The sequence below is a fragment of the Ovis aries genome, chromosome 12 (genome assembly GCF_016772045.2).
Source record: "Ovis aries strain OAR_USU_Benz2616 breed Rambouillet chromosome 12, ARS-UI_Ramb_v3.0, whole genome shotgun sequence".
NCBI lineage: Eukaryota > Metazoa > Chordata > Mammalia > Artiodactyla > Bovidae > Ovis > Ovis aries.
In genome coordinates, this window is record NC_056065.1 from 72,270,454 (window position 1) to 72,293,600 (window position 23,147).

The 23,147-nt window shown below is 43.6% G+C and overlaps 1 protein-coding gene across 8 annotated transcripts in view; it reads right to left on the bottom strand.

Annotated features, from left to right (window-relative positions):
* HHAT (hedgehog acyltransferase) overlaps window positions 1-23,147 on the bottom strand; it is a 375,148-nt gene that overhangs the window by 174,578 nt on the left and 177,423 nt on the right. For all 8 annotated transcript variants that reach the window (XM_060396732.1, XM_042229246.1, XM_060396733.1 and 5 more), the window contains one exon: window positions 17,178-17,213. In XM_060396732.1, coding sequence (XP_060252715.1) covers window positions 17,178-17,213 — 36 coding nt within the window. The remainder of the gene's footprint in view (window positions 1-17,177; window positions 17,214-23,147) is intronic.

Consider the following 23,147-nt stretch of genomic DNA (forward strand, 5'->3'; position numbering starts at 1 on the left):
TGGAATGAAAACTGACCTTTTCCAGTCCTGTGGTTACTGCTGCATTTTTGAGTGCAGCACTTTCACAGCATCATCTTTCAGGATTTGAAATAGCTCTACGAGAATTCCATCACCTCCACTAGCTTTGTTCGTACTGATGCTTCCTAAGGCCCACTTGACTTCACATTCCAGGATGTCTGGCTCTAGGTGAGTGATCACACCATCATGATTATCTGGGTCGTGAAGATTTTTTTGTACAGTTCTTCTGTGTATTCTTGCCACCTCTTCTTAATATCTTCTGCTTCTGTTAGGTCCATATCATTTCTGTCCTTTATTGAGCCCCTCTTTGCATGAAATGTTCCCTTGGTATCTCTAATTTTCTTGAAGAGATCTCTAGTCTTTCCCACGCTATTGTTTTCCTCTATTTCTTTGCATTGATCGCTGAGGAAGTCTTTCTCTCTCCTTGCTATTCTTTGGAACTCTGCATTCAAATGAGTATATCTTTCCTTTTCTCCTGTCCTTTTCACTTATCTTCTTTTCACAGCTATTTGTAAGGCCTCCCCAGACAGCAATTTTGCTTTTTTGCATTGCTTTTTCTTGGGGATGGTCTTGATTCTTGTCTCCTGTACCATGTCACAAACCTCCATCCATAGTTCATCAGGCACTCTGTCTGTCAGATCTAGTCCCTTAAATCTATTTCTCACTTCCACTGTATAGTCATAAGGGATTTGATTTAGGTCATACCTGAATGGTGTAGTGGTTTTCTCCACTTTTTTCAATTTTAGTCTGAATTTGGTAATAAGGTGTTCATGATCCAAGCCATAGTCAGCTCTCGGTCTTGTTTTTGCTGACTGTATACAGCTTCTACACCTTTGGCTGCAAAGAATATAATCAATCTGATTTCGGTGTCGACCATGGGTTTCAGTGTGAACCCCATGAATAGCACCAAAAAGCAAAATATATGACACTGAAAAATGAACCCACCAGGTCAGTAGGTTCCCAATATACTATTAGAGAAGAGTGGAGAAATAGCTCCAGAAAGAATGAAGAGGCTGAAATGACAATGAAAACACGACAACTCAAAACCTATGGGATGCAGCAAAAGCAGTTCTAAGAGGGAAGTTTATAGCAATACAATCCTACCTCAAGAAACAAGAAAAACATCAAATAGGCAACATAACTTTATACCTAAAACAACTGGAAAAAGAGGACCAAAAAAACCCCAAAATTAATAGAAGGAAAGAAATCATAAAGATCCGGGCAGGATTAAATGATAAAGAAATGAAAGAAACAGTAGTTAGCAAAGATTAATAAAACAAAAAGTTGGTTTTGAGAAGTTCAACAAAATTGACAAAACTTTGGCCAGACTAAGAAAGAAAAAAAGAGTGAAGAAATCAAATCAAGAAAATTAGAAATGAAGAAAGAAAGACTACAACAGGCAATGCAGAAATACAAAGTATTATAAGAAATTATCAACAACTATATGTCAATAAAATGGATAACCTGGAAGAAACGGACAGATTCTTAGAAAAGTTCAGTCTTCCAAGAGTGAACCAAGAAGAAACAGAACTTATGAACAAACCAATTACAAGCACTGATATTGAAACTGTGATTTTAAAAAAAAATCTCTCAAAGCAACAAAAGCCCAGGACCAGATGAGCTCACAGGAGAATTCTATCAAGCATTTAGAGAAGAGCTAATGCCTATCCTAAAACTCTTTCAAAATATTGCAGAGGAAGGAACATACTTCCAAACACATTCTATGAGGCCATCATCAACCTGATACCAAAAACAAAGACAACACACACACACACACACACACAAACTACAGGCCAATATCACTGATGAACATAGATGCAAAAATCCTCAACAAAATTTTAGCAAACAGAATTCAGCAACACATCAAAAAGTTCATACACCATGATCAAGTTGGGTTTATTTCAGGGATGCAAGGATTCTTCAGTATATGCAAATCAATCAAGGTGATACACCATATTAACAAACTGAAAGATAAAAACCATATGATAATCTCAATAGATGCAGAAAAAGCCTTTGCCAAAATTCAGCACCCATTTATGATTAAAACTCTTCAAAAAATTGGCATAGAAAGACGTACCTCAACATAGTAAAGGCCATATATGATAAGCCTATAGCAAACATTATTCTCAACAGTGAGAAACTGAAAGCATTCCCTGTAAGATCAGGAACAAGACAAGGGGGTCCACTTTCCCCACTATTATTCAAGATAGTTCTGGAAGTCCTAGCTGTAGCAATCAGAGAAGAAAAAGAAATAAAAGGAATCCATATTGGAAAAGAAGTGAAGCTCTCACTGTTTGCAGATGACATGATACTGTACACAGAAAATCCTAAAGATAGTATCAGAAAATTACTAGAACTAATCAGTGAATTTAGCAAAGTTGCCGGATACAAATACACAGAAATCACTTGCATTTCTATATACTAGCAATGAAAAATCAAAAAGAGAAATTAAGGAATCAATCCCATTCACCATTGCAACAAAAAGAATAAAACATCTAGGAATAAACTTATCTGAGGAGACAAAAGAATTGTACACAGAAAATTATAAGACACTGTTGAAAGAAGTCAAAGATGACATAGACAGATTGGAGAGATATTCCATGTTCCTAGATATGAAGAATCAATATTGTGAAAATGATTATACTACCTAATGCAATCTACAGATTCAACATGATCTTTATCAAATTACCAATGACATTTTTCACAGAAATAGAAGAAAAAAAATTCACAATTCATATGGAAACACAAAAGACTGAATAGCCAAACCAGTCTTGAAAATGAAGAATGGAGCTGGAGGAATCAACCTTCCTGATTTCAGATTATACTACAAAGCTACAGTCATTAAGACAGTATGGTACTGGCACAAAAACAGAAACATAGACCAACGGAACAAGACAGAAATCCCAGAAATAAGCCCATGCACCTATGGGTACATTCTTTTTGACAAAGGAGGCAAGAATATACAATGGGGCTAAGACAGCCTCTTCAATAACTGGTGCTGGGAAAATTGGACAGCTACATGTCAAACAATGCAATTAGAACACTTCCTAACACCATACACAAAGATAAACTCAAAATGGATTAAAGACCTAAATGTAAGACCAGAAACTACAAAACTATTAGAGGAAAACATAGGCAGAACAGTCGATGACATAAACCAAAGCAAGATCCTCTATGACCCACCTTCTAGAGTAATAGAAATAAAAACGGTAAACAAGTGGGACCTGATTAAACTTAAAAGTTTCTGCACAGCAAAGGAAACTATAAGCAAGGTGAAAAGACAGCCCTCAGAGTGGGAGAAAATAGCAGCAAAGGAGACAACTGACAAAGGATTAATTTGCAAAATATACAAGCAACTCATATAACTCAATACCAGAAAAACAAACAACCCAATCAAAAAGTGGGAAAGAGACCTAAACAGACATTTTCCCAAATAAGACATACAGATGGTTAACAAACACATGAAAAGATGCTCAATATTTCTCATTATTAGAGAAATGCAAATCAATACTACAACGAGATATCACCTCACACTGGTCAGAATGGCCATCATCAAAAAGTCTACAAACAATAAATGATGGAGAGGGTGTGCAGAAAAGGGAACACTTTTGCACTGTTGGTGGGAATGTAAATTGATACAGTCATTATGGAAGACGGTATGGAGATTCCTTTAAAAACTAGGAATAAAACCACCATAGGACCCAGCAATCCCACTCCTAGGCATATACCCTGAGGAAGCCAAAATTTAAAAAGACACAAGTATCCCATCGTTCACTGCAGCACTATTTACAGTAGCTAGAACATGGAAACAACCTAGATGCCCATCAACAGATGAATGGATAAAGAAGTTGTGGTGCATATACATAATGGAATATTACTCAGCCATAAAAAGGAGTGCCTTTGAGTCAGTTCTAATGAGGTGGATGAACCTAGAACCTATTATACAGAGTGAAGTAAGTCAGAAAGAGAATGATAAATATCATATTCTAATGCATATACACAGAATCTAGAAAAATGGTACTGAAGAATTTACTTACAGGGCAGCAGCGGAGAAACAGACATAGAGAACAGACTTATGTACACGGGGAGAAGGGGAGAGGGGGAGATGTATGGAGAGAGGAACATGGACACTTACATTATCATATGCAAACTAGACAGCCCACGGGAAATTGCAGTATGGCTAAAAAACTCAAACAGGGGCTCTGTATCAACCTAAAGGGGTGAGATGGGGAGGGAGATGGGAGGGAAGTTCAAAAGGGAGGGGATATATGGATACCTGTGGCTGAATCAGGTTGAGGTATGAAAGAAAACATAACTCTGTAAAGCAATTATCCATTAAAAAATAAATAAAAAGAATGAAGCTGAGACAAAGCAGAAACAATGCCCAATTGTGACTGTCTGGTGGTGAAACTAAAGTCTGAGGCTGTAAAGAGCAATACTGCATAGGAACCTGGAATGTTAGGTCCATACATCAAGATAAATTGGAAGTGGTCAAACAGGAGATGGCAAGAGTAGGAACCAGCGAATTAAAATAGATAGGAATGAGTGAATTTAATTCAGATGACCATTATATCTTCTACTTTGGGCAAGAATCCCTTACAAGAAATGGAGTCGTCCTTGTAATTAACAAGAGAGTCTGAAATGCAGAACTTTGGTGCAATCTCAAAAACGACAGAATGATCTCTGTTTGTTTCCAAGGCAAAACATTCAATATCACAATAATCCAAGTCTATGCCCCAAGCACTAATGCCAAAGAAGCTGAAGTTGAAGGGTTCTATGATAACCTACAAGACCTTCCAGAACTAACACCTAAAAAAGATGTCCTTTTCATCACAGGGGACTGGAATACAAAGTTAGAAGTCAAAAGAAATCACATTGATTATATTGTTTGTAGCCGAAGACGGAGAAGCTCTATAGAGCCAGCAAAAACAAGACCAGGAGCTGACCATGGCTCACGTCATGAGCTACTTATTGCAAAATTCAGACTTAAATTGAATAAAATATGGAAAACCACTGGACCATCCAGGTATGACCTAAATCAAATTCCTTATAATTATACAGTGGAAATGACCAAAAAAAAAAAAATCAAGGTATTACATCTGATAGAGTGCCTGAAGAATTACGGACAGGGGTTCATAACATTGTACAGGAGGCAGTGATCATCCTCAAGAAAAAGATGCAAAAAGGCAAATTGGTCAGCCGAGAAGGCCTTACAAATAACTGAGAAAAGTGAAAGGCAAAGGAAAAAAGGAAAGATATATGTGTTTGAATACAGAGTTCCAGAGAATAGCAAGGAGAGATAAGAAAACCTTCCTCAGTAATCAATGCAAAGAAACAGTGGAAAACAATAGAATGGGAAAGACTAGAGATCTCTTCAAGAAAATCAGAGATACCAAGGGAACATTTCATGCAACGATGGGCACAATAAAGGACAGAAACGGTATGGACCTAACACAAGTAGAAGAGATTAACAAGAGTGGCAAGAATACACAGAAGAACTGTACAAAAAAGATCTTCATGACCCAAATAACTGCGATGGTGTGATCACTTACCATTCAGTCTGCTATCATCCCAGTACATGAAGGAGTCAAGTACAGTACAGTGATGGGGACAACAATGAGCAATTATTAAATGCTTGGTCTAGGCTGAGCACCATTTTAAGCACTTTGAACATATTAAGTCAAATAGTGATTGCAGCCATGAAATTAAAAGACGCCTACTCCTTGGAAGGAAAGTTATGACCAACCTAGATAGCATATTCAAAAGCAGAGACATTACTTTGCCGACTAAGGTCCATCTAGTCAAGGCTATGGTTTTTCCCGTGGTCATGTATGGATGTGAGAGTTGGACTGTGAAGAAAGCTGAGCACTGAAGAATTGATGCTTTTGAAATGTGGTATTGGAAAAGACTCTTGAGGGTCCCTTGGACTGCAAGGAGATCCAACCAGTCCATTCTGAAGGAGATCAACCCTGGGATTTCTTTGGAAGGAATGATGCTAAAGCTGAAACTCCAGTACTTTGGCCACCTCATGAGAAGAGTTGACTCATTGGAAAAGACTGTGACGCTGGGAGGGACTGGGGGCAGGAGGAGAAGGGGACGACAGAGGATGAGATGGCTGGATGACATCACTGACTCAATGGACGTGAGTCTAAGTGAACTCCGCAAGTTGGTAATGGACAGGGAGCCCTGGAGTACTGTGATTCATGGGGTCTCAAAGAGTCAGACATGACTGAGCGACTGAACTGAATCTTCATAGAGGCCCATGAATTAGGTATTATGAACAGTCATTACATCGATGAAGAAAGTCAAGCACAGAGATGTCAAATTTGTCACAGAGTCAATAGTGACACAACCGGCATTCGAACCCAGGCAGCCCGATGCCAGAGTCTGAGCTCCAAGCCACCGACCATGACCTCTGAGACGCAGAGCACCCCCATGGGGAGCACCTGACTCCTCCAGGGAGTCAGCAAGGACTCTGCGAAAGAGGTGACCTCCAGACTGGGTGCTGAGAAGGTCTATACGGGCAGAAGGAAGCAAACACACATACCAAGAAGAATATGAATGAGCGAGTCTCGTTCAGGGAACAGAAAGAAGTTTAACACAGCTGCTCATGAGGCCAATGGTTAAGTCTGGAAAAGGCTGTGAAGGGAGGAGAATGGCTGATTAAAACTGCCTTTTGCTGGGTTTTCTGTAAACTGTACTTTGATTCAGTTCTCCTGGGGGTGGGCTGAGGGGACAGGCTGGAATGAGGAAGAAAGCAAAGATGAGGTTCACAACGGGAAGCGAAGTAGACGATGAGAGGGTCAATCACGGTCCATACAATATGAATGGGGCCAACAAGGCATGGTTAGTTAATGTTTAACAGGAGGAACTGATGTAATTTAGGGGGCAAAATGGGGGATATGGGGGTATGATGAAGAAGAGCCTTTCCAACCCAACCCCAAGGTTTCTGTCTTAGTTAACATGGGTGAGGAGCCACTCTATAAGATGACGGGGAGAATAGGGATGGGACAAAGTGTAAGGTTGGGAGAGGGGAAGAAGAGATAAGGAATCCTATTTGGGGCAAGCTGAATGAAGGCAATGGTAACCCACCCCAGTCTTCTTGCCTGGAGAATCCCATGGACAGAGGGCTGGTGGCTTGCAACCCACAGGGTGGCAAAGAGTCTGACACAGCTGAGCATACATGCACACCCATGAGAAGAATCGTGAGTGGCTAATGAGACGGATGTTGCTCTTTCAAGCAAGCAGGCAGAAATACAACAGAACACCCAGCATCTCTACAAAGGAAGCAGACAAATGTCATTGTCATGTAGACCAGTGTTTCATTAAAAGAATGTCTATGATGATGGAAATGGTCTATTATCTGCCTTGTCCAAGATGATAGCCAGTAGCTACACATGGCTATGGAGCACTTAAAATATGGCCAGTGCAGCTAAGGAACTAGATTCTGTTGGATTTTAAACCATTTACACTTTAATAGCCACAAGTGGCTAGTAGCTACTGTATTAAATAGTGCAGGTCTGGACAACAGAAGCAGCTCTGTAATAATAAAAGCTGCTCAGAGGCTGCTGATATTGGAAGGGACCTTAGAGTTCATTTGGTATATTATTTTCTCATTTTACAAATAAGAAAACTAAGGCCCCAAGGGGAGACGTGACTTGCACAGAATCACTGCAGCCAGAGAGTGGTAAAGCAGACGAGAGCCACGGCCTTCAGTATCTGATCCACTGCCCTTTCCATTCCATAGGCTGCTTCTGTTATGCAAAAATAGCTGCAATTTTGCTCAATTCTGGTGCGTGGAATCGATGCAGCTGGCGGGCAAAGCCAAGTGAAGATCACGGACTCCCCCTGCTGAGCGAGACATCCCAAACATCACTGGCTAAGTAGCTACAGCGGATATTTTCATCGCAAATAACAGAACCCACTCTGGTTAGTTTTAACAGGAAAGGAACTTTGTAAGGAAGGATCAGCAGCTTGCACAACCTCTGAGAGAGGGTCTGGAAGCCAGGCTTAGGGCTGGGCAGTCAGGCACTGTTGACAAATCCCACCACCACGGCTCTGATGCGGACTCTGCTGTGCCTGCCACTGGGCTCAGACGAGTGGCTACTCCCAGACACCTGCTGGACGGCACTGCCGCCTGGCTCACCAGAACGCATTCCACACGCCCCTCCCTTCCTGTGTCATTCCCAGCATAAGCTAAGCAGAAAGAGAAAAACAAGTATCACATATGAACAAATACATATGGAATCTAGAACCTGTGGACCCAGCGGAGGAAGGTGAGAGTGGACAACCTGAGAAAGTAGTACTGACCGTATATACACTACCATGTGTGAAACAGACAGGCAGTGGGAGGTTGCTAAATAACACAGAGAACCCAGCCTGGCACTCTGTGATGACTTAGAGTGGTGGGAAGGGGGGAGGCGAGGGAGACTGAGGAGGGAAGGAATATATATATATATGACTGATTCACAATGTTGTATGGTAGAAACCAACATAACATTGTAAAGCAATTTTCCACCAATTAAAAAATAAGTAAAATTAAAATAAATAGAGGGGAGAAGGAATCTGATACTTTTATTACAAAGGAAAGCAAGTTTCTGGCGTCTATCCGGTGCAGAAATCTGACAAGTCAGAACAATCCCCAGCAATCAGGAAGAGTTAAAAAAAAAAAAAAAAAAGACACCACCACCGCTTACCAAATGTCCTGCTGAATAAATACTCTGCCTTAGCTGGTTTGGACCACAGATCTTACAGTCCATCCTGCTCAGCAGCATCCTTGACCCAGAGCTTTGTGCGCTTAAAATTATGTGGCGATATTGCAGATTTTCTCAATTAATTCACCAGGGGCTTTCAACTTTTTTAAAGGATACATTTATTCACCAGAAAATCTATATTGATAAAGGCTATGTATGGTGGGAAGTGAATTATGCACTTCAACTCTTGGAGGATAAAGAGTTTCTTTTTTTTTTTAAGAGTTTCTTTTTTAATCTCGATTTTCTAAATAACAACTCGATATAGTGCAGCTATGAAGATGAATAATTCTGCAACGTTTTTCCTCAGAAGTGGTAGGAGTAGGAAGGGAGCGAGAGTGGATCTGAGAAATCGTCTAAGAACTGAAAAGTACTGTAATGCGGGACATCAAGGCTTTTCTCCCCTAAAATTCTCCAAAGGAAAGGACCACAGATCCTTCCAGGTGTTCGAGTCTAGGGAAAGAGAAACGCTGTCTTTGACAGGAGTCGTGATGGGGGAAGCCAGGAAGCGGCTGCGTTTTCGACAAAAACTGAGAACATACCAGCGGAGAATAGGAGGGAAGAATATCCCGACTCATCATGCAGCAGCTTTCATATGCAAACCAGATGGTGCTCTCCTTCCGGCCGCCCAGAGCAGGGATCGGTGCTCTAGACGGAGGTCTCCTGTCCTGAGGGTGGCTTACACACAAGAGCAGCAACGTTGAGACAGAAGCTGAGGGCTAAGACCCGGGCCTTCAGAGACCCCACAGGGAGGGAGCTCAAATGAGAAGATGGCTACACGTGCCCACGAGAAAGCTGCAAACCCCGTCCCAGTGGGCTTCCCAGAGCCAGCCCACTCTCTCCAAAGGCGTACTGCCGTGTTCCACCACCATCCAACTGCCTCCAGTTTCACGGCCATGCGTATCATGATGCCTTGTACAACAAACCAAGCAAACAAAAGCAGAAAGAAATTAAAGGATCATTTGGGGCTACTGTTACTCAGCACAGAGTGGCTTTCACAGGAGCTGGCTGTCAAAGAGCCTTCTCTTGGGTCACCAAGCTCCAGCTTGCAGGGGAACAGCATGGTAACGGCTAATGTCACTAAATTTCTAGCTCAGCCTGTCACAGATCCATCCTGTTACTCCCCTACTTAAAACCCTACGGTGGTACCAACTGCATCGAAAAGAGAACCCGTTCTTCTTCACAGCCTGCCTGTCACCTCTTCTTCCAGACTCATCTTGGACTCCTGGCTCCTCGCTCCACACCCTCCTGCCCCACGAGCTTCCCCCCTCCTTCCATTTCTCAGTGGGCTCCTTCCGGTCTCAGGGCCCTGGTGCCTGAAGCAGCCTGGCCTCAGATCTCCCCCACTGCCTCCTTCAGCTCACCCGCCTCTCACTCAGTGTCACCTACTGCCTCCAAGAGGCCCTTCCTGCCCACGCCATCAAAGGCGGTTCCCCGCCTTGCCCTTCCATCGCAGCATGGGCAATGCTGTGCTCGTTTACTCTCTGGCTTCACCCACTGCAATGCAGGCAAGGGAGGGCAGAGACTTTGTCTAGCTCATCACTGCTTTCATCCCAGTTCCTGAAACAGTGCTTAGACCACTTAATTGGTTGCATAAATAAATGGATTTAATGAAAAGGAAATAGTTGCTAAGTCCTGTTCCATTTTTGAAAAATAAGATGTATTCATTCAAACATTTTTTTTTTAAATTCATGGTCCCAAATGCTCAGCCCCTTTGCCATGCTCTGCGTCTTTGGGTTGCAGATAAGGGACACTGGTTTCAGCCCCGTCACCGAGCAAGTGAGCTTTCCCAGTCCATAGCTTTACTCTTCTTTAAACGGGAACAATCACTGCATTATTTTAAAACTGAGATAATTGATGCGTAACATGTTTAAAAAAAAAAAAAGACAATGGGCTCAAAATGGAGACACATGCTAAGAATGGAGGAAGCAGCGTTTGAGATGGACTTGAAAGAGCAGGCTTGGATATGGGGGCCAGGTGGGCACTTCATGCACAGGGAACACACGAGCCAAGAAAAGCAGCCAGGAAGTGGGAAGAAAGATGGAAAATAGCACAAGGACCCATTTGGCAGTGACACAAAAGATTAAAGGTGAGATGAGATAGAAAAGGGCTTCCCTGGTGGCTCAGACGGTAAAAGAATCCGCCTGCATTGCGAGAGATCTGAGCTCAATCCCTAGGCTTGGAAGATCCCTGGAGGAAGCCATGGACAAACGAACCTGAAGACCTACTGCTGTGGGCCCCGGACAGGGTGGGTTAGTCTGGCTTTGACCTAGGAAAAGAGAATCACTGACTACTTCTGAGTAGGGGGAGACAGCGTCAGAGAAGTCATCAAAAACTCAGAAAGGGTTAGTGAGTGACCCCAAGGTGGGAGAGGGGCCAGGACTCAAACCTGTTACCCTGACTCCAGAGGTGAAGTGGGGCTGGGAAAAGGAAGGAAAAAACTAACCCCTACTAAGTCCTTACTGTTTCCAGGCATGGAGCTGACTGTGTGGCATATATTATATACCCCACTACAACTCTGTGAGGTAAGAAGCCCAAAGTACAGACAAAGGTGAATATCCTTTCTCCAGAGCAGACAGGAAAATGTGATGTGAGAGATGGCGAGGGATCAGACTCAGCCAGACTTTGAGAGTCCCCTGGACTGCAAGGAGATCCAACCAATCCATCCTAAAGGAAATCAATCCTGAGCATTCACTGGAAGGACTGATGCTGAAGCTGAAACTCCAATATTTGGGCCACCTGATGCGAAGAACTGACTCATTGAGAAAGATCCTAATGCTTGGAAAGACTGAAGGCAGGAGGAGAAGGGGATGACAGAGGATGAGATGGGTTGATGGCATCACCAACTTGATGGACAGGAGTCTGAGCAAGCTCTGGGAGTTGGTGATGGACAAGGAAGCCTGGTGTGCTGCAGTCCACAGGGTCGCAAAGAGTTGAACATGACTGACCAACTGAATTAAACTGACTAGTCATTTGGCTACGAGGCTTCTTAAAGATGCAAGGTGAGCATCACACGACCCCAAACATAATTTTAAATGATGGTGAGCAGACTTCTTTACCAGCTCTGTGACTGCTACTGTTAAACTGCAGCAAATGTGGCGGCGGACTTCAGGGTGCTCAAAACAGAGGTTACAGACTACCCTATGACTCATGAAGCTCAAAACACTAATGTTTTCAACCCAAACAACACTTCTGTTCTGCTGTGGGGCTGGTGTTGTGACTGGGTCAGGTAGAGGTTGTCACCAAGAGAAAACCAAAACCAGTTTGCTCATTTCAGATTTCCATGAACCATTCATTGACACATCACTGAAGTGTGCTGCCCTCTGACAATTCAAAGATAGTCCCGACCACGGTGGGGTCCCAGGATCAACCTTCAGGAGAAAAGGACACTACGGAAGTGAGCGGCTGGCCCATTTTGCCTTCTCTCTCACCGGAACAAAATCACGCTTCAAAAGCGCACAGAGGAGCTGTTTCATAGAAACATTAGCGCTTGTACAGGATTGAATCGGCACTATGTTGAAGGATCTCTAAGCAGAATATGCTCGCTTATGTAAAGGAATTTATCTTCCAATGACTGTGTCAGCTCCAGAGAGCTTCTCAAGTAGCTTCAGGGCCATGCCTGAGGCCCACTGCCTTTTTCTATTTGCCTAAAATGTACCCCTGGCATCTCCGCCACACTTGGCATTTCTGCTGGTCCTGACAGAATATCCAAACAGTCTCCTAAGCAGAAGAAACTAACAACACTGTAAAGCAACTATATTCCAATAAAAATATACTCAATGAAAAAAAAATTGTCCTAAGGACAAAAGTAGTGGCTCTGAAGTGCTCACACATGCACTTTAGAACAAAAAGGGAAAGTGATGGTAAAGAAAACATATTTTACTTTTTTTTTTTTCTTGCCTGTATCTCCCAGCTTGTGGGATCTTAGTTCCCCAAACAGGGACTGAACCTGGGCCCACAGCAGTGAAAGCACCCAATCATAACCACTGGATCAACAGGGAAGTCCCAGTATTTAAGTTAGACTCTTATTTGAAATATGTATTAAAATGGGTTAAATAGCTAAATATAAATAACACAGAAAGCAAGAAGAAAACATGGGTGAACATTTTTCTGCTTTTTACATGCACAAGCATAGGAGTAATTGTTTAAAAAACAAAACCCCTGACAAATTTCATCTTTCAGACAATATGTAAGAAGGATGTTTTGAGATTTTCCTTTAAAAGTCATGAGAGCATCTTGTATCACTTAAAATGATTCCTCGATCTGAGGTACTTAGAAGGGGGCAGGTGGGTAGATACAAAGCAAATACAGTATACCTTTCATAAAAGGGGTGGGGCTGGCTACAATTATGGGTAAAATAAAACAGCAAGAATCAAACCAAACATCACTAATCAATTCTACTTTCTTGCCAAAACTTAACTCAGCTAAATTTAAACAAGTCTTCCTGTTACCTATTTAAAATCAAAGAGCAACTTTCTTCTGTGTTTCTCTTCCTAGATTGGCCACTTTTTTCCTTTTTATTTGGTAGCATCACATTAAGAACTCTAGCTAATGCTCTTCTGAGAATATTCTTCAGTGATTTGTGACTACTGTTTCCAGGAAGTCTTCCCTTTGGTTTCTATAAGATGCAGAAGGATCAAGTGCACAGAATTTTCCCACAGTCGTCATAAAACGCCAACACCAGAAATGCTCACATTTCATTAACTGTGACAGCTCCTTCCTGCCCCACAGCCCAGTGAAACACGCCAACAACTTAAAAGGGAACATGTCCCTCCCTGCAGTTGCCTAGGTTGAGATCACAGATAGGGCTCTTGGCTTTGTGGAAATTGATGTCATTCCAGAGAAGCTGACATTGCTTCCATCAACGTAAAAGATGAAGCTGATTAATTTCAGGCATGCTGCAGTTTCTTTCCTGCCAAACACTAAGCATTCAATACAGCCTGACAAGCCAGAGTACATGTTAAGAGTTAGTTGGAGTCAATAATTGCAGTTAATTAAAAAAAAAAGTCTATGCCAATTTCTCCAACATGTCCTCTTTTCAGAAATGGAAATATATTTTCTTCTGTTGGTCATCACAGACTGAGAAGGATTCCTGGAGTATTAACCCCCCCACACACCCCCCTCATTCTTCTAATCCTCTAAGGATCTCTCTATTGATACATCAATCTCTCCATTGATATGCCAAGGCCCTCTGAGGTCACTAAATCACCATTCAAGGCTTCCCTTCCTCTGCCCTGGCAATTATGTGCTGCTTCTCTCCACCCAACTGAAACCACTTTCTTAAGTCTAAAGAGCACTTAAGACCTTCTGCTGGCTAAATGTTCCTCCAATTAAAAAGGAAAAACAAAATCCTCCTGCAAACCACCCTCTCCACCAGCTGCCTGGTCTTTCTGTCCTCCCCATCACAGCTTAACCTTAAAAAGAGTTGTGGCTGCCCTTCCTCCACCTCCTGTTTTCATCTCTTCAACCCGGCTTCCACACTGATGTGCTGATGAAACAGTTCTCACTAAAGGGCCCAAGTCCCCAAGTTCTCACCAAGTCCCCACCAGGTCTGCGTTCTGTTCCCCACACCCACCCACAACATGGGCACAGAAAGGATCCACTTTCTAAAAACAGCTGCAAATAAAGGGGTAACACCCCCCACACCATCCTGGAATTCCTAGGAGATGGAGAAATGACTATTCCCGTCAACCAGCTCCCCCACCCACACCCTGCCCCACCCCATCCCCAAGCTGGGAGGAGGCCACAGAAGTCCAGGGAAACAGCAAATGAGCCAAGATGGCGGTGGTCAGGCTCTCTCACCCCCAAGGCCTCTCGCTCCACGTTTTGTAAATACACGGTCACGTGACAGCTGAGATCACTTAGAGCACCTCGCATGTCCCTCACGATGTACCCGCTCAGCCATGGACCACTTTTGCTCTGTAAACATGTATAAGCCCCACCTGAGAAGGCCCTTTTGCTGCTGTACCTGCCATTAGAGAATGAACACGTTTGCAGTTCCTACCACCCCTTGAGTTTTCTTCTGGCTTCCCAGCTCAAGCCTTACCACCCTGAGTTCAGCAACCAGTGAGATACAGCAAGACAGGAAGAGATTTAGAATCCTTAGGCTCTTGGCTTAGTGGGGAGTGCTGACATGTGCTGGGAGGTGGCTGAGGCGATAGAGACACTTCATCCAGAGACTGGGCATGCCTGCCAGAAGGAGAGACTGACCTCTCACTCCCCGAGGGGATAACCACAGGCGTGTTGGTTTGTTCTGCCCCCGATCAGAGTAAAGGAAAGGAATGGCAGGAAGACGGCAGGGTGGAAAGAAGCCCCAGTTCTGCTTGGTTCTCAGAACGGATTAAAGTGACTCATTGAGCATCTTACTAGCACTCACACAAAAGAGCCTTCTGCCAAAGTCAGGGGATCCCAACGCCAATTACATTAGAGACACTTAACCACTCCCTCTGCCTCCTCCCCTACCACGGGAGACGCGGTTGGCGCCCAGAAAAAGGACAGAAAGGAGGGGTCCCAGAAGCGGACCACCCCTCCTCCTCACTTCAGGTTGCTCAAACCACAAGGCTGGCAAGCAATGAGCTGAGGGAAAGCTTTAAATCAAATGTCTCCCTTTCTCACCATGGTATTCCCAGAAATAACCAAGTGGCACATGGTAGTGATAATTATTTGTTAAATAAACAGCTTCTTGTAATCCTCACCCTCCAGTCCTTTCTGCTTCATTTCATGCATTTACTCATTCAGTCACCCCTACACAAATTTCTGTTGAAGGGTTGATTCTCTATATAACTGAATTATGAAAAGGGGATTAAGATGTGTTCCCAGCACTCAGTTACCAAGTACAAACTTGCAGGCACCGCAGCACTCTTGTGAATAGTAGTATGGGAGTAACATGAAATACCAAAGACACTGACTCAAAAGATCCAATCTACTCCCTGAAGTTCATTCAGACGGCTTTTATGATGGGTTTAGACACAGAATTCTCATGCCTTCCTTTCCTGTGACCACAGACCCTTTACCCCTCCTGCTAAAATACATTTACCCTTGATGTATCACGGGTAAGAGTTTCCACACAACCTTCCATGTATGAGAGCCTGGAGAAAGCCAGCATAATCCATATTCCCCAGGCCAAGGAATTTCACTGTGCAATTTCACTGCACAGCCTTGGATAAGGACCTAGAGAAAGGACAAGGTAGGCATGGCCCCTCTTGGGACACCACCATATGCAATCTGGCACAGAGGAAATGCTGCTGTTTTAGGATCGAGGTGATGCCAAAGATGTATATTTCTCCTCAGAGAGCATTTTACCCACAAGGAGATGGCCGTGCCTCGCAGAGAACTGAACCAGTGTAACATCTACCCAGAAATAATCACATGTGATTTACAAGACTGTTTATTAGTGGACTCTTAGAATTAATTAGCATTTAGAGCCATACAGTTTCAGAAAGCAAATGACTCTACATGATTCCTGGTTTCCTTGTAATCTTCAGCTTATGGCCCCTTCCACAACCATTATTGCTTTCCACGTTTATTTTTGATAGGCACTTTTAATGATCATTCCCCAGCATTATTAGAATAATAAATACATGCTCAGTATAATGAAAATCTAGAAAGTACAACAAAGTTTATAGCAGGAAAAATATGATGCATATTCTTAGCAACTCAGTATTCTGGTATGTTTCCACTTAACCTCCGTTTAATAACTATTTGGAATTAATACACCCCATAAGTCAACTCGGTTAACAAATCACCAATATACTAGGATATAAACGGCTATCTGTAATCTCTTTGAATTATGAACAAAGTTGGTGTCTTAATGACTGGAGAAGAACCAGTTGCCGTTTAGTCACATCCTAGTCTTTGGCATCCCCACAGACTGTAGCCCGCCAGGCTCCTCTGGGCATGGAATTCTCCAAGCACAAATACTAGAGTGGGTTGCCATTTCCTCCTCCAGGAGATCTTCCTGACCCAGGGACTGAATCCACAACTCCTGCATTGGTGGGTGAATTCTTTACCACTGAGCCACCTGGGAAGCTCAAAACAACCAGTAGATTCTGTTTTTAAAAAGCTTAAATTCAGTGGAGGGAAGACTGGTCAAGACGGTTGTTTAATGTATGAATGCAGGCTGGCTCTCTTTTCTATTTGTCTTTGCAGCAGCCCAATAGTTAGGTAACTACCATTTCAGATACAAATCCCTTTGATTGTTTAAAGAGGCTGGCTATCCTTGTGTGACTCTGGGAGGCGTGAGCACACACACACACACACACACAAAAAAAAGTGCTGGCAGTGTGTTCCTAACAACTATACAGTTGCCATTATTCATCAAGATATTTAACAAGGGCTTTATTTTCATCTCAGTATTCCATAATAGACACGCTATGCCAATGATATCTAAAATAAAAATTATTGGCTTACCTAACCAAGAAATCATGTAGTCCAACGTCAAAATGCCTGTGGAAGGAAGACAAAGAGAAGCGTATCAGTAGGAGATAGTCACAGCAGTGGCGGAGTTGACGAAATAGCCATCACTTACATTTCCAGCATGGGGAACACACGGGTTCCTCCATGATAGTGAGTCCCGGGGTATGTCCGCTGGGGCAGCCATAGCCTCAGGCTCTGGGAACTTGCTGAAAATGCAACTTCTCAGCCCACCCCCACACACCAACTGTGAAGTTCTGGGGATGAGGCCCATCAATCAGATTTAGCGAGCCTGCCAGGTGATTCTAATGCAGAGTTGCTCACTGCTCTACCATAGCAAAACTGTCTCTACAAGGCTAACCTCCTCCTCTTAAGAGTCCAAAAGAGTAGATTTCACCACTTAAAAAAAAAGGAGTCCTTTTATAATACTAGCTGTCTCATTTACTCAAAAATTAATGAAGTTATGGTTTAAAAACAGCAAACCACCCTGGCCAAAGGGAAGGACGGGGTGGGGAATGGTCACCTCTAGGCCTCCATCTCCGCCCAGCCTGAGTCCCTGGAGCTTCTTCATAGGAGAGCACCACCCGGCCCCATCTGGGTCTGCTCTAGCAGGGAAGGGAGAACACGTGTCCATGCCGGCCACTGTGCTTGGGCCTCACGCCAGCATCCAGCAGGCCCGGGGCGGTGGTGGACCCCTTCAGTAACAGCCTCCCCCAACACCACCAGACTCACTCAGTCCATCGCTGCTTTGCTCTCCCTAATGAGCATGCTTGCTCCCCCTAAACCTCCAACCACTTAATTGGTGTCCTCTCTTACCTCTGGGTCCAGCTGTGAGTAAAACGACTGGTAGCCTCTGCCCACCAGGAAGTAATCGCTACTCCTAACACCTGACGGTGGTGATGTCCCATCCACTAGACTGGCCTCCCAGGTTAGCGACCAGCCTGGGTCGATTCTGTCCCTAGAGAAAGGGCACTAGACACAAAAACTCACCCTAGAGAGGGGTCCAACTGCCCGGGCCCTGACTGTCCCCCTAGCATCCGGGTCTACCTAGCGCTGACCCTAAAACATCTCAGCTCACCCCCTGACATATAATACTAAATACAATTTCTGTGGGATACCTTTAAATGACAAGATGCTTTCCAGCATCTGTTTACAGATTATAGACACAGGGTAGGTGAGGAGAAACACAGCCAAAATATGAGTATTTCAGTTACTGTGTGACTCACCTGAAATATTTCTATAATTCAGAGAAAATCAAAGTCAAGATACCTAAATTCCATTTACTCATAAGTCTCTGAACAGAGCTCTGGAGGGGGATATACCTGCAGGGAGAGCTGATTTGTTCCAGCTGATTTTATATTGACCTGGATGAGGTCAATTCCTATAATCATATTTAACACAGATTTAACAACCACCACCAAACAGAAATGCTCCCTCGTCTCAACCGAAACCAAGCCTACGTTGCTCAGCCATGTAAGTAAAATCTTGATATGACGGACAGTGATTGTAAATTTGCCAGAACTGTGATATGGGAGGTAGTAGTTTCACTTTCATGCATTGGAGAAGGAAATGGCAACCCACTCCAGTGTTCTTGCCTAGAGAATGCCAGGGACGGGGGAGCCTGGTGGGCTGCCGTCTATGTGGTCGCAGAGTCAGACACAACTGAAGCGACTTAGCAGCAGCAGCAGCAGTGTGTATGGGTTAAAACAAAGATTTTGTCTTTTCAATTACACCACCTACAGAAAGTAATGGACAGTGCTGCAGGCAGCAGAGGATGGAACAGACACAGAGGGAATCCCAGAGACCCCCAGAACAGAGGTGGGGGAGGGGAAGAAGCCCCAAAGGCATCATGAAAAGCCTAATAATATTCACACGAATTATCATTTATCTAGAAGGTGGCAACTACTGTGTTCATTACTCACAGACACATGTGGTTGTCAGGGAGGGAGGTACTGGCGTCTCTATTTCTGGTGAAGAACTACAGAGGCTAAGTAACTGGCGCAAAGCTCACAGCTGGGACAGGATGAAGCTGGGAGTCGAACTGAGCCCTAAAAGCCCCAAGTTACTTGCTTCTCCCACTAAAATCACGAGCTTTCGCTGCCTCTCATGATTACTCATTGAAAATGGCCGTTGATTTGAAGTAACTGCTCCCTTTCCACCTCCACCTGATTTCAGTTTCTCCCAACGTGGCTGCCCTACCCCGAGTAAGCCCACCTGCCTTGCTCCCTTTAGCAATTCAGGCACTGTCTACCTGCTTGGGTCTTAGAGTCAGCCAGGCTCTGGAAAGTTATGTCAATGCTCCGGCCTCCAGCTTCCCTAGGGAGAACGGAGGTCCTTTACTCACAGGGATGGAGAAGGGATTGGCAACCCACTCCAATATTCTTGCCTGGAGAATCCCACGGACAGAGGAGTCTGGCAGGCTACAGTCCATCAAGAGTACTCAATAAATAGTACTCTCCTTCCCTCCAATTTTTAAGAGTTGGTTTAATGGGAGCCCCATTCCCAATAACTCGGCAGGAGAAGTCAAATTAAAAAGGGACATAAAAGGAAATGGCAACCCCCTCCAGTACTCTTGCCTGAAGAATCCCATGGACAGAGGAGCCCGGCAGGCTACAGTCCATGGGGTTGCAAAGAGTTGGACATGACTGAAGCAACTTAGTATGCAGGCAGAAGAAGCACTCTGTGTATTCCCTTTTAATCTTTGCAACCACACTGCAAAAGAGGTTCCTGTTTTATAAAACTGCCTGTCCTTATCCCCAGCCACCTAGCTGGCAAACTGCTGAGTCGAGACCTAGCTTAAAGCACCAGATGCCAAAGTGTGTGTTTTTCCCTTCATGTATCCAGCCACTGACTCATTTAACAAATATTTACCTTCTGCCTAGAGTGTGCCAGGTGGTGGAAATTTAGTAATGCACGGCACGTAACCTCGCTTCAAGGAGAGCGGAGCCTCGTGAAGAGGTGGCAAAGTCAACAACAATTCAATACAGTGTGATCGACATCAAACACTGCCTCCCTCGGCGGATGGCAAACTCCGTAAGGGGAAGAACCCGAGGCAGCCACGAAGCAGATTCTCAACAAATAGCTGCTGGTGAATCGGAGACAAGCTGGCACCTGGGACCCTTTACTGCAGTGCTTGCACCTGGACAAACATCTCCTTGGGCAACAGAATACAAAGATGCTATAACAGATTAAAAATAAATGTGTGCATGGCCAGTTGGGACAGATTATGGAAAAGACACAAAAAGGCCAAAACCCAACTGTCCCTTTTGAGGTGCCTGGAGCAAAAGGAAGGGTCCTGTGCATGATCCCCTGCACAGAGCATCACGGGGGGCTGGGCAGACCGCCCAAGCCACTCCTCCAGCCCGAACCACGGATCCACCCCAACCCTCACTCCATTTAAGGGACCAGCTGGCCCCTCCTTGAGAGTAAGCAAGCGAACCTGTTACTTGTTTTCCTTCCATCATGTTGCAGCAGGAGTCGAAACAACACCCTTTCCGAATTTCTCATCTGGCCTCTTCTCAATTTCTACTCATTAGAGTCCAAGAATCCGGGTGGGTAACAAATCAACCTGTGACTGACATGCTGTAATAAAGCACCAACGCCTCTGTCTGCCCTGGTCCTTCGCACAGGACACTGCAGATAGCAGATGCTCAAAAGTAATTATTTAACACACCAAGTATAACCTGTAAATACATAAAATAAATACCCACGGATAGAAGTGGGGCTTCTCTCCTGAAATAAGATAGCTACCAAACTGTAGTACAATTATTCTGATCTCCTTTGGAGAAAGTAATCTCTCACAGCTACCTCCTCACAATAAACCAAGATTTCTTTATGAGGGTACATAAGCAGTGATCCTGTGCATCTTATTCTTGATTCTTTCTGGAAAGTAAAAACAGGAAATCTTCTGTGTGTGTGTGTATGTGTGAGAGAGAGAGAGAGATGTGGATATTCTTGTTGTCTGAACATCAATCAACAGCAGGAGCAGCTTGAGAGAGGAAAGCGAATTGTGGAGCAAGCTACAATATCCTAGCAAGGCAGGGAGTTCCTCACTACAAGGTGAGTTCAAGCATGGACTCAAAGGGTGTGTAGAGGAGACTGAACCGTCATATAGAAAACCGGAATGAATGAACTTAAAGCTGCCACCTAGCCTCAGGCTTCTGACTCCTTCTTTCAGTCACTTTCAGGAAGCATCTCTAAGTATTCAGTCACATCCATAGAAGCAACTCACGTCTGATAACCATCAGCGAATTAGACTGAGCCTGGGCTAATGCCTCCAGGAGGCAGTGATCAAGACCATCCCCAAGAAAAAGAAATCCAAAAAGGTAAAATCGTTGCTTGAGGAGGCCTTACAAATAGCTGTGAAAAGAAGAGAAGCAAAAGGCAAAGGAGAAAAGGAAAGATGTACCCATTTGAAAGCAGACTTTCAAAGAATAGCAAGGAGAGATAAGAAAGCCTTCTTCAACAATCAATGCAAAGAAATAGAGGAAAATAATAGAATGGGAAAGACTAGAGCTCTCTTCAAGAAAATTAGAGATACCAAGGGAACATTTCATGCAAAGATGGGCTCGATAAAGGACAGAAATGGTCTGGACCTAACAGAAGCAGAAGATATTAAGAAGACGTGGCAAGAATAACAGAACTGTACAAAAAAGGATCTTCATGACCCAGATAATCATGATGGTGTGATCACTAATCTAGAGCCAGACATCCTGGAATGTGAAGTCAAGTGGGCCTTAGAAAGCATCACTATAAACAAAGCTAGTGGAGGTGATGGAATTCCAGTTGAGCTATTTCAAATCCTGAAAGATGATGCTATAAAAGTGCTGCAAAAGTGCTGCATTCAATACGCCAACAAATTTGGAAAACTCAGTAGTAGCCACAGGAATGGAAAAGGTCAGTTTTCATTCTAATCCCAAAGAAAGGCAATGCCAAAGAATGCTCAAACTACCGCACAATTGTACTCATCTCACACGCTAGTGAAGTAATGCTCAAAATTCTCCAAGCCAGGCTTCAACAGTACGTGAACCATGAACTTCCAGATGTTTAAGCTGGATTTAGAAAAGGCAAAGGAACCAGAGATCAAATTGCCAACATCTGCGGGATCATCAAAAGAGCAAGAGTTCCAGAAAAACATCTATTTCTGCTTTATTGACTACACCAAAGCCTCTGACTGTGTGGATCACAACAAACTGTGGAAAATTCTTAAAGACAAGGGAATACCAAACCATCTGACCTGACTTTTGAGAAATCTGTATGCGGGTCAGGAAGCAACAGTTAGAACTGGACATGGAACAACAGACTGTTTCAAATCAGGAAAGAGTGCATCAAGGCTGTATATTGTCACCCTGCTTATTTAACTTATATGCAGAGTACATCATGAGAAACACTGGGCTGGATAAAGCACAAGCTGGAATCAAGATTGCCGGGAGAAATATCAATAACCTCAGATATGCAGATGACACCACCCTTATGGCAGAAAGTGAAGAACTAAAGAGCCTCTTAATGAAAGTGAAAGAGGAGAGTGAAAAGTTGGCTTAAAACTCAACATTCAGAAAACGAAGATCATGGCATCGGGTCCCATCACTTCATGGCAAATAGATGGGGAAACAATATAAACAGTGAGAGTCTTTATTTTCTTGGGCTCCAAAATCACTAGAGATGGTGACTGCGGCCATGAAATAAAAACACACTTGCTCCTTGGAAGGAAAGTTATGACCAACCTAGACAGCATATTAAAAAGTAGAGACATTACTTTGCTGACAAAGGTCCATCTAGTCAAAGCTATGTTGTTTCAGTAGTCAAGTACAGATGTGAGAGTTGGACCATTAAGAAGGATGAGCACCAAAGAATTGATGCTTTTGAACTGTGGTGTTGGAGAAGACTCCTGAGAGTCCCTTGGACTGCAAGGAGATCCAACCAGTTCATCCTAAAGGAAATCAACCCTGAATATTCACTGGAAGGACT